This window comes from Stenella coeruleoalba (assembly GCF_951394435.1).
Source record: "Stenella coeruleoalba genome assembly, chromosome: 18".
NCBI lineage: Eukaryota > Metazoa > Chordata > Mammalia > Artiodactyla > Delphinidae > Stenella > Stenella coeruleoalba.
The window spans coordinates 38,476,994-38,490,345 of record NC_137164.1 but is presented as its reverse complement, the minus strand read 5'-3'; the positions used below and the strand labels follow the sequence as shown (position 1 = coordinate 38,490,345).

The 13,352-nt window shown below is 34.5% G+C and overlaps 1 protein-coding gene across 1 annotated transcript in view; it reads right to left on the bottom strand.

The window, feature by feature from the left end:
• PCDH9 (protocadherin 9) overlaps nucleotides 1-13,352 on the bottom strand; it is a gene marked incomplete at its 3' end in the record, with an annotated part of 981,324 nt that overhangs the window by 328,366 nt on the left and 639,606 nt on the right. Inside the window, exon 4 of the mRNA XM_079903420.1 lies at nucleotides 8,635-8,836. Coding sequence (XP_079759546.1) covers nucleotides 8,635-8,836 — 202 coding nt within the window. The remainder of the gene's footprint in view (nucleotides 1-8,634; nucleotides 8,837-13,352) is intronic.

Genomic DNA, 13,352 nt, shown 5'->3' with positions numbered 1-13,352 from the left:
GGTTCGATCCCTGGTCAACGAAGATCCCACGTGCGTGGAGCAACTAAGCCCGTGTGCCACAACTACTGAGCCTGCACGCTAGAGCCTGCAAGCCACAAGTACTGAGCCCACATGCCACAACTACTGAAGCCCACATGCCTGGAGCCCATGCTCTACAACAAGAGAAGCCACTGCAATGAGAAGTCTGCACACCTCCGTGAAGAGTAGCCCCCACTCGCTGCAACTAGAGAAAGCCCTTGTGCAGCAACGAAAACCCAATGCAGCCAAAAATAGAATAAAATAAAAAATAGTAATAATAATAAAGAATATTTCTAAGAGTTACTGAAATCAGTAAGCTCCTTATTTTTAGATACAGCTACTGATTTGCTTATCTGTTTATCACTTTTAACACTCTCAAATTATTATAAACACTGATATACAAAGAATATTTTTTTCCTTTAAGGCAGACCACACATCAGGGTTAATTAATGCCATTCCTATTTACCCACCCTTAGCAGAATGAATCACATGGCAGCAGGCAGCTATGGAAATGAAAGTCTTTACAGCACACCAATGAAAGCTGACATTACCCTTCCTTTACACTAGGAGGCATATTGTTCCTACAGATTTTTCTACTATAACACTGAGCATACTATTCAGTGACCAATTCAACAGGCTCAAATGCTACTGAATATTACTAACTACTTCTAGATATTTATGATAAACAAGTACTCAAAGCTAATTCTTTTTGGGATTAAAGTCATACTTGAAATGGATGAGATCTAAAACTTACCAGCAGAGAAAGCTTGTGTTCCTGCTGGTTTTACAGCCAGTTTTAACCACTTTAAGTAATAAAAGATAAAGTCATCTCATTGCAATCCTCTTAAAAATAAAATAGGAATGAAACAAAAAGTGTATTTTGAATAATTAATGTTATAATAAATACTTTAAAATCATAAAGTGAACATAATTTATTTAAAGTGAAATAATGAATATACTGGAGTATAAATATGCTTTACTATATAAGTTTTTATCAGTCTTTAGCAAACTGGTGTTCCGGAACTGCCCATCAGATATGATGAGTATGAAAAAAGTCCCATGAAAAGAATTTAAAATATAAAGTATTCAGAATTTGAAACACATTTTTAGAATTTTTTTTCTTCTAAGGTATAACAATGATTTTGCATTTCAAAATTCTCCGTGGTAACTTTGAACACTTGACTGGAAACTTTTGCTAAATGTTTTGATTCTTCTACATATTTTCACTGTCTATTGATAATAATAACAATACAGAAATAATGATACCTGTAAACCAAGCCTGCAGTATGTGCCAACAGCCCTGTGGACCCAGGGTCAATGAGTTAGATAAAAGGTTATTCTGAATCCACAGTCTGTGTTCTTAATCACAACTCCACAGTGCCTCCCAAAAAAGCCAACACTGACTATGTTTAGGACTCAAACCTCCCCCAAACTTTCAAATATCTTTTTGATTCTACCCTAATTTTTGTTGTCTTTGCTCTCACTCCACTCCACCCTCATCTTTGCCTGCCCTAAATGTTGTTTGTCATGATTTCCTTCTTGGACTATCTTCCAAGAAGATAATCCCTTCGAAGATAGTCCCTTGTCTATCTTCATAACTACATTTACTCCCCAAATTTCAGTCACCTTCTATGTTGTAAGTTTCCAGTTTCCAACTCAGAATCATATTCTTAGTTCCTAGATACATCTATCTAGGAACTTTTACACCTATCCAAATTTTTAAACTTTTTAAGAATTGTTTCCTAAGCTGAGCTTTTTTATCTCATATTCTCTAATTTATTTAATTGTGTAATTTTCCGGTAAGTCTAGCAAACTAAAATCATGGAATACCATCAAGTCTTTCTATTCTCTTATCTGCTGTATCCAATTAGAATGTATTCTATCCTCCCCATCATTCAAAATCTGGTCCAACCTATATCTCAATCCAGGTTCATTTCTTGTCACAGACTGGAACAGTTGTATATTAACCATTTGTTGAGCATCTGTGTTTCAGGCACTGTGCTAAGTGATTATTTATATCAAATAACTGTAGTTTTCATAACAATATTCTCAAAGATATTAATAGCCCCATTTTGGAGGTTAGGAACCCGAGACCACGTGGTGGAGCTAAGCATAACTGCATGTGCCACAAAAATACTGAACTATTCACTGCTTACCCAACTAGCCATGACATTTCATAGCACCAAGAAACCTGCACTGCCAGTGGGTGCTCACACACACACACACACACACAGAGGCACACGCACACAGAGGCACACATACATATTTTATTTGCTTAAACAATATCTGTTTATCCAATGTCACTTGTTTAAAGAATCACTCTATAGAATCTTTATTGATTTCTTATTCAAGACATATTCTATTTTAAACCCCACTTTTTTATGTTTATAAATGGCATTTATTCTAGTTCACTAATGTTATTGGTATCTAGTATCTTCTCTCTTTCAAAAGTCAATATTTCTTTTTTTTTTGTCTTGTTTTTATGGTCTATAAAATGCTCATAGCCTGCCCCTCAGAGAAAATAAAATTGCAAAACAATTTCAGGAACTTTACAAGTTCCCGCAAATTTACTCAAGGCCTCTCCTACCAAGGAACTGACATTAGAACTCTTGTTCTCACAGTAATTCAGTTTTTTTTTTTAAGTTTATTGAACCTTGGTTTTAATGCCTGTCCCCAGAATCTAGCAGAGTACCTGACACATAGTAGCCTCTGCATGAGTGTTTACAGAATGAATAAACAAATGAACGAATCATGGAAAAGTCATGTGAATAAAGGATCTTAAATGACAGACCTTGAATTGTAAGATATTTCAGAATTACTAAGTCTTATATAAATTATGGCAGACATACTCTAGTGTGACCCCTCAGGTTCCCAACCTCCTGGTGTTCATTACCATATGTATCCCCCTTCCCTTGAGTGTGGGCAGGACCTGAGAATTGCTTATGACCAATAGAATATGGCAACAGTGATGGAATGTCACTCCTGTGAATATGTGAAGTTATGTAAGAATGCATATTGCTACAAACTCACTCTAGAGACTGTCTAACTGCCCTTGAAGAAGTAAGCAGTCATGTTGAGAGGCACATGTGGTTAGCAGCTGAGGGTGACCTCCAAGGACTTAGAGCTGTCTCCAGCACACAGCCAGTGAGATAGTCTCAGTCTTACAACTGCAAGGAAATAAATTCTTCTAATAATTTGAAAAATCTAAGAAGTAAATTCTTCCACAGTTTAGCCTGCAGATGAGAAAGTAACCTGGTTCACACCTTGATTGCAGGCTTTTGAGACCCTGAGTAGAGGACTCAGCCAAGGCACGTTCGGACTCCTGACTTAAACTGTGAAATTATGAATGTGCGTTGTTTTAAGACACTAAGTTGGTGGTGATTAGCAATAGAACATAGATGGTAGATAGATAGATACATATATACGTATATACATACATAAGAGATGAGTAGATGTATATTTTGTTTGTGATCTACATGACTTAATCTAGAAAATGTTCTGACCTCTCTGATTTTAAGGGGAAAGTAGTTAGTAATAGATAGTTTTTAACTTACATTTAGAAAAATATATTTAATAAAGCAAAAAATTAAAGTTTTATAGCATTAAAAAAATCAAATTTTGTTCTTTTATTGTCTTTTTTTCCCCTTAAACTCAAAGCACAGTAGGATTGATTACTTTTTCTCTATACCATTCTCTGAGGAACTCTAGATTCATTAACTCAGGGGCCACTATTGTGGGATCACCCTGAATTGATTACAAAAATCCCATGGGGAAATGAACATAACAGGTGACAATATGAAACCTCTGAAAAATTTTCTTTGGGTTAGTATAATTAGTTCAACCCAAGGTATGTATGAAAAAAAATAAACATAGTTCATAAAAATTATTGTATAAAATGCTGTGCCCCAAAAATCAAATTCATGTTTAATTCCCAAAGCATATTATGGTTAGTGATTTTTTTTCTTGAAAGTTAGGATTAGTACAATTTCTTAGGACTGAAATTTGATAGGGTAATTATGTTTTTCTTCTGGATTTTGCTGGAGTATTTTAAAATTTTATTAACTTGATTTTTTTTCTCCCCAAAATGACAGCCTCATTTAAAATCTCATGCTCAAATATTTTAAGTTCTCCGTTTCTTAGCATGTGTGTCCTATATCTTTAAGACTGACAGGAAAAAATATTTTTAATACAATTTTTTACTTTATTCTAAGAATGATTTTTTTCTCAGCTCTGTATCAGGTGCTCTCCATGAAAATTACAAAATAAAAATATAATTTGACTACATTATTAAAACTGTGGAAAATATAGACAATTAAAAATAAATTAATACTCCAAACTGAAGATAACCACAGTTAACATGATATAGGACTTCCTAGGTTTATTATTTGTTTATTTGCTTTATCTTAATAGAACACTTAATTTGTCTCACTGTATATTTGTGTGTTTGTGAAATATTATTTTTTTAGTCAACAAATATACATTGCTGTCCTACTATATTCCAGGTACTGTTATGCCTGGAGAATAGAAAGGTGAGCAAATAGTCTTTAGAGATTAATGGGAGAGACAATTGTGAATCAACTAATCACACAGATTCTCTTTAAGGAAAAGATATAAGTACCATGATAAAGAAAAATTGTTCCAACGAAAAGAGGACTAAATAAGACTAAGTAAGACTCCACATATATGAGTTCTATTCTTGACTCACAAACTATGTAACTTAGGCCAAGCACTTCCCTTTTTACTCCTCTGTATAAAATAATTTTATACTGTGTGGGCTGCGGGGTCCTATTAAGGTCTAATTTTCATTAGCCCAGTGCCAAGTAATCCTTGCAGAAGTAGTTCTTTCACAAGTTGTTCATCTTACGACTCATCTTAGTAATATTCAATGTCTCAAACTTCCTCTTAAAAATGAGATTAGTGTCCTCAAATTTAAAACTCAATGTCAGTGATGACTATATTGTATTACACACTGTCTTAAAACCTGTGCACATTGCAGGTGGTTTCTTTGAATAGTAAAAGCATAACCTGTGAAGTTAGGCATTCCCGAGTTCATATTATGCCTCAGCTACTTTCTAAGTAGTTTTGACAAATAATTTACTTATAATACTATTTAACTTGCAATACTGGTGTGGAATCATAAACAATATATTAAAACATTTACTAGCATTCCTGACTCATAAGTAGACTTCAGTAAATATTACCCATAAATATACCAGGTATCAAAACTATCCTTAGCGAGAAATTCACCAGCTGAATTCATACCCAGTCCAGATAGAGGTAGAAGCATATGACAGTCAGGGCTTTAATAATATAATTACAATGTGAAAATTTGAACATCATTAAACAGGAGAAAGTACTTAAAATTAGCATTTAAAAGAAAAACAGATGAAAAAATAACTCCATTCATGATTCTCAATGGGACAGGATTAGGACCTAATTCTGAATTAGTGGTAATAAACTGCTCCCAATCTGATTACATAATTGTTTTTGTTTCTTTTTAACTTGGTGAAATTTCTTCATCATTCTAGCTATATGTCTTAAAAATTAAAATCCTCAATTGAAAATCCCCTTACTATTTTATTAGAATAAACGGTTTTATTGAGTTTTACATGGAGGGCATGATCATATTAATAAGTTAACTTTTTAAGGAAATATGATTAATTCTGTTATTTGGGAATGGGATAAATCTTTTTATGCAGAAAAACTGACAAAACTCACTGCAAGAAATATTGCATGTGTGTGTGCCATTTGTGGGACAGTTGACTAAGTATGCACTAGGACTCAGAAGTGCCTAGAACATAGAGACACTATCTCTTTGGTTGCCAGAGGGCTACATTAAAGTCTAAAGGTATATTAAAGCTTAAGTTTCCAAAAACTCCCCCACATGATACCATTTGTATTAATTTCTTTAAAAAATGCATAATTAAAAAAGTTACTATGAAATTATTACTAAATTTTAATTATTTTTAAGAATAATTATATTTGAAAAACTAGGAATCCATACAGATATAATACTTAATAACTCTATAGATAATACAAATTTATATGGATATTGCATGATTGCTATAAAATCATGACTCTTCAAGAGACAGAAAATGCCACTGAAGACAATGGAAATGGTTTAGATCTACATAGCAAGATTATTACTGTTGAAGATTATTGCTTCAATTACTCTGTACCTTACTCCACAAATTCTTCAAAGTTAATTACAAAAATGTGACTGCAGAATTTTAAGATAATATATCATAATATTATACTAATATGAATTACTGCTTAGTTATGGATCTCAGTGTTTCTAGGCTAGTCTAATGAATTCTCCTCTAGACGTTTGCAAAAGAGGTTAAAATTAAAGTCTTTTTAAATGTCAAAAGAAGTGTTAGCCTCCAGGGGCCCTCTGGGCTCCACCTTTCCTTATCTGACTCTTATCCTTCCTTCCCAATCATGGATAAGGATGGCTTCTCCAGCAAGGAGCACTGTTCTGGTTTAACACATTTTTATGAACGTGATTCTTCTGGGTGAAGTCACTGTGCTGAGTTGAGTGTTGCAGTGTACAAGGGTGTGTCTTCCCTTGGGTCTTTTTTTCCATGTGACAGGATTGGTAAAAATTCTGGGGAGTTCTTCAAGCAGGCTTGAAAGTTTCCCCCCTACCCCCAGCTTTAGAATCTCTCATGTCTTCTCCTATTTGGCAATTTACCCAGTGCTATTTTCCAGGTTTAAGAAATTGTTGGATGAGTAACTGCACCTATTAGATAAAGTCCTGGCCTAGGGCAGCTTAGCTTAACCATATTGCAGCATACATTTTTTTTTTTTACCTTTACTTCCGTGAAAATAACTGGTGAACTACATAGAAAAGTCCTAAAACCATTTGTGCCAGTGTGTTTAAAATAGAGCTTTCCTGTCTTGATTTTGGAGGAGGCCCAAAGACCAGAGGAGCCATGTGCAGAAGAGGTGGTCAAGAACCAGTTTTGCGACCCTTGCCTTAATGCTAATAAGAGATGTTTTAAAATTGGAGAAGGGGAAGTTGCAGACTAGGAAATCTGTTTAGAAAGAGCTGTCCTACATATCCAACCTCTTTACACAAGTCCTGCAAATGTTGAGACAATGGAACCACAGGTTCAATGGTCCTTAGACTAACCAGAACCAAGAAATCTAAGGAGAATTTTTGACCAGCTCCGCCAAATGCTGTGAGATGAGTAGTTGCCTCTTTGGATATGGCCTGACCTTCTGGATATGTGAAGTCAAAAGATGCATGTATGTTTTCCTTATGGGACCAAGAAAGAGGACATGAAAGATTAAGAACCAGAGCTGGTATGGAATTTGCTTAGATTTTCCTAAAAGATTGGCTGAGGAAAACTTCAGCAGATAGAAGATGCAAATGTAACTTCATATGTCAATGAGAAGAAACCCACCTATCAGAAAAACCTGCAGAGATGGGAGCACAGCTTGAGAGGGTGCATATGTACAAAAGATCCCCCACCACTACCCTGAAATCAAAGAGTCAGTTTAAAATCCTAGAAGGCATAAAACGCCAATGCTGGATTACCACAACAGGACTAGTTAAGAAAGTCCTTTCATGCTTTTTACCTCTTCTTGGTATTTCTACTTCAACCATAGAATTGCCAGAGGCACTTTAATATCTAAAGTAGTGAGAGAAAGAGCTAGGACATTACAAAAACATCACCCTAACCCCATTTCACACAATAGACAAGTTTGAAGCAGGCCAAGGTGAGTTAGAAAAAACTTTTAATTCAAATCAAACAGAAATCACAATCATTGCTTTGGACTGGACATAATAATTATTGAATTGGACTTCTAATTTTTAAGTAAAGTGAACTAGTTAGTGATTAAAAAAAATAACAATAACATGAACAAAAAAGATATAGCATTTGCCCAAATTTTTCTTCAAAGGCCGAGGAAGAAGTACCCTCACAGGGCTTACCTGGAATGTATAATGATTTCTGAGGTGAGGTGTGAGTTTGTCAGAAAATAAAGGATTTTGCCAGTCTCATCCCACTCATTCCACTCTTTCAATGTATTGGTTAAAAAAAAAAAACATCCAAAATTAAAATAGACAAAAAATATAAACCCATAAATCCCCACATCATTATCACTCCTCTTCATACTTGTTTTAATCACCATGTTTTATATATATATATGTGTGTGTGTGTGTGTGTGTGTGTGTGTGTGTGTGTGTGTGTGTTTATGTGTGTGTGTATAGTCTTCATTGGAAAAGAGCATTCCACAGGACACTTTTTTCTTTTTCTTCATTGACTATGTTCCACTTAACTATATTTAATCAATTCTAAAATGTAAAACTGTCTTCCCATTTTAATATCTTTGACATCTAGATGTCTTTCATAAAACGGCTTCTTGCAATTGTATCTGCAGCATTTTTTCTTTTTTCATGGTTCATAAAATAAAGATGCACCAAAGAATTTAACAGCCAATATACCAAGCACATTAGACTTGATATATTTCAAAGAATATTACAACAACAGTAAAGCCAGCAAAAAACAACTGAATGTCCATTTACTTGCTCCCCAGAATGACTGTTAAAACTCAAGGGCACAACAGAAAACCAGAAGAACTCCAAGAAAAGTTTTTAAGAGGACTCACCAGAGTTGGGATCAGAGTTGCCATCTGCTTCAGTCCTCTTGTCCGGAGAGGCCTGGTCGTAGAATTCGTCCTGTGGCTGAACCAGAGGAAGAGGGTGTGAGATCAGGGTTCCACTACCCACCGGCTCGTGGTCTCCTAGACCACTGTCACTGCAGCTTTCCTGGGAGCCGTCAGGGAGATGAAAGGTAACCCGGCGCTGCGACTACAAAGAAGACCACAGGACACACCGTTAACATCCTTCCCAAAGGAAGTGGAGGCGGAATGCAAAGCAAAGCAACTTTAACACACAGTGCAATGTCGAGGCAGAATATAAAATACTTGGAACACAGCTGGAAACAAACATTTATTATTTGTCATTTCCTATGACATATCCAACTTGCAAAATACAAGAAAGAATTTCAATCTTGTGTAATTCAAGAACAAAAAACTTGTGGTATACCATTGAAAGTTGTAGAAAGAAAGGCAAAAACGAATATATATATGCTAATGGTCAAAGCTATTAAAAAAATTTAAATAAGCAAAATTACAAAAATGTTTTTTTCATAGATTTGAATAAATGCATAGATAATGCAACACAACATTCCATTTCTTTTGAATGACCTAGTATTGTGTTTATTTGAGGTTTTTAAGGTAGCTTTTGCAATGAAGCCATTATTGTCCACTGGCCCAGATATTGCTACCAGTCATTGGTTTTAGAATATCCCTGTTGAAAGGTGTTTGTAATCCTACTTTGGCATCTATTTACACAATGTCACCATCAGAAGTGACCTAAAATATGTATATGGGTACTTCAATACATTTTAGTATTTTAGTAAAATAAAATTGTGCCTTTCAGCACAGATCACTGCTTAGTTTTCTTGGTAAATATTCTTTTAGCTGATATAATCTATGAGATAAGAGAACATTTACAGGTGTGTATGGTGGAGATTTATGCCTTACAGAATTATGTGAGAGTAGTAAATTTGTGCTGTATGTCTGACTACACCTAATTTCCATTTTGCTTTGATAACCAAAAGACCTTTTAATATCGCATTGCATGTGGCTACTTCTACTCAGATTTAATAAAATTATGAATATATAAATAATAAATATATAATATATGGAGATACAATGTATAACAATTATTTTATCTTACCTAAGATTTGTGTTTTCAAGAGACAATTTATAAATTGTATCCATTTCAAAGAAAACAAATGTAGAGACAAAATGTTATAGGTAGAAATACTGCTATTCTATAAATGTATTTCTTATAGACTGACAATAGAATATAGCCTATTTTCTGTGAGTCACTCGTTCAAATCTAGCTCAGAGTCATAATGGAGAAGAGCTGATACCACTTTATTGCTGTTCAATGACCTGTGTGAAGTGATTTGATAGTTTAGTACATTTTAAATGAACTAATGCAGACATCATATAAACTATAATCATAAATGGTCCTAATTGAGTCTACTGTAGCACATTGCACCTTCAAGCACAACTATCTCACTACCATTGTTCCCTCCTCAATAGAGTTTGAACCATGCCTAGGTAAGTGCTACATAATATGCAAGCAGACTTGAATACTAACATATGAAATGCATTTCTACTTTTAAGGGAAGGTCATGCTACTGATTTTATTTATCAGTGTTTCCTCTCCCAGGTGAATTTAACCCTTGAGGGAATAATAATACAAGTATTCTCTGTTTCTGTTTCAACATGCACTTAATTCATATTAAGTGTATGCTTTTGTAATAAAGAACAGTGACCAGGCTTCCTACAATACATAATTGCTAAACATCGCTTTTAAAGTGATTGTCTACTAAAAAGTCCATAGTTTTAGTGACTAAAGTATCTTTGGTGTTACCTCTAGAGGACTATCTCTTAGTTATAGCTTAAGTGAATAAAAAGGAAGTCAAAACATAAGAGAGACAATGGAACAATCTGAATGATTCTGCAATCTTCATAAAGCATTTCTGGGAGATGCTTATAAGGCATTATAAAATATTTGTTTCATAGACAGAAGGAAAAAGGAAAATTAACATCTGTGATATTCTTCTAAACTGTTTTAATTACAATAGATTTTTTTTCCTAGGAAATGTCCAAATCTGCAACATCAGTTATAACTAAATCCAGTCGTTCTCATAGTATCATTGGGCACCTACTGGTATGTAGCCTGGTGTTATATTTACTCAAAATAATAAGGAAAATATTTTTTAAACTATTTCAAATATAACTTATTAAATTCTATCTCACATATACTATACTATGCTATTTCTTTACCACTTTATAATTGAGAATAACAGATATAAATCTAGTGTAATTTATTTGCTGTAAGACCCTGTAAATTAGTGTAATATAATGTTTAAACTACTGTGGTTTACGGAAATACTTCCTAATAAATTTGACTCAGAGATGTTTAAGTCTTAATTGGCAAAATTGTGCACAATTTATCAGTCTAATGGGAGGTAGGGGTGGTGATGCATAAGGACTAAGAATGGCAACATAGATATTATAGTATGAAGCAAATTGAGTAAGCAAATCAATCTTTAACTTATCATCATAATGACTGATGCAAGTGGAATAATGTTTGGAATATCAAGATAGAAGGAGAATATTTGAATAAATTAAAATTAAGGAAAATGAGAATGGTACATTATGAAACAGGTGTTATGGGTGTCATCAAGGAATACAGTACTTATTCAGGTTTTGCCCAAGAGCACCAGATGAGAAGTCAGAACCAGATTTCCTGCCTGGGGGTTCTTGCTCGGTAGAGCCTGGCCCTGGACAAGGACATTATGTCTTTGAAGGAGTTCTTGGCGTTGTAGAATGGAGAGAGCAGTGCCTTAAGCAGAGGAGTGTTGTAAGGCTCAAACAGATAAAATAAGAAGTGTTCTTGTTATATAATACATGACACATAGTAGGTACTCAATAAAAGTAGCTATAATTCTCAAAATTAATAGCTTTTAACTTCTGGGGTTATCAGTGTTTAGCAGTTATAAAGATGCAATTTCTTCACACCAGAAAAAAGTATTTTTCTTTGGGAAGAGACCTGCAGAATCTTGGCATGCCTCACAATGTGCCTGTCGGTGTGACAGCCCAGAGCCTCTCTGAGGGGAAGCTGCTCTTGGGTGGAAGTGAGGTATGAAGACCAACAGTTTAGAACACAGGGTTTCTCCTCAGAGAAAGTGAAGGTTTTCCCACTATTCTTTCAAGAAATCTATGATTGTTTGTATATTCAAAGCAAGAGAGAACTTTTACTTAGTCTCTGGGAATTTTGCTTTTGGGTTATCCCCATGGAAAGGAGCCCAGTTTGGGTTATAAATATAGTGAAACTCTGCCTGACTGAATTGGGACAACACATGTTATCATGAGACTACTTCAGACTTTCCAAAGCCTGGGCACTTACATTTTGTTTCCCTGTATCTATTTCTTACCCATTCCATTTTCTCCCATGGGAAACATTATTATTACATTTGGCTAAGTCTGGTTGACGGTTTGAATGTCACATTTGTTTATCTGATTTATCACTGACAGGTTAGCTCCAGGTCCCAAGCTGCCCCGAGGAAGAATAATATGGGAACAAGAACTACTAAGGCTGTTTCATGTTATTTTACTTTGGGACTGCTGATATGGATTCTGACCAAGCGAAGCTTCCATCAGAGACCCTGTACTCTATGCCAGCATAAAGTGCCATGCATGCAAATACAGGTATGTCCAGGATACTGTAAGTTGGAAGATGCCACACTGGTTAGGTCTGAGAAACATCACCAAGAACTTCTACAATATTTTTTCTTGTAGGTTAGTATGAAAGAGAGGGAAAATTCAAGATGCCCTGAGAAGATACACATGTTCCTATGTTGGACACTGTTTTCCAAGAGTCACTGAATGAGTCAGCTAAGAAATCTTAATCATTGCTTTAATTCTTCTCTTGTATGTGTCTTACTGGTACAGGATATTATTCACCAATGAATGATTCACATTCAAGCCTACAATCCCAGTCCCATTAATCTAGATAGGTTCCCATGTGCAAAGATTTAGTAGTAAGGTACATTGTGTCTTTGCATAAAACAGCAAAAATGTAAAAAAGAGTGAAATGTCTAATAGGTAACTAATAAATTATGTAATAGCATACAATTGAATCATTCACAATACTTAAAATAATGTTAATGTTTATTGATGTGGAAAATATTTATAATCTATTGTTAAGTGTAAAAATGAGGTTTGTAAAGATTTTACTGTGTTGAATTGCATTCCTGTTAAGGTGCTTTAGGGTGTGAATATGTGTAAGCTAAGATCTGACTATGCATACACTAAGGGTTTAAAGCAGTGTTGTCTGGTCATGGAATTATGATATTTAAAATTTTTATTATTTTGACTACACTAAAATTTCCATACATTGTCTTTGCAATATTAGAACATATGCTAAGTTTTAATACTTAAAATTGTATTCCTCTTCATCACTTATAGAAAAATAGAACTTAGTCCAAGAGAAAGGAAAAACCTGATAGACAGTAGTTGGGCTTGCTCTTGAGCTAAGGAATGTCAGACAATCTTCTGTCACTGTGTTGCTACCCTAACTTTCATTTTTTACTTTCTTTACCTAGCTTTTTAATCATTGCAATTAAAGAGCTTTGCCTTTCCTCAAATCACAAGATTATAGGACTAGACCAATTATTATAAGGCAAATAAACAAATTTACCAGTTAATGACTGGCATTTAAATGATTATTTTTTGGAAAA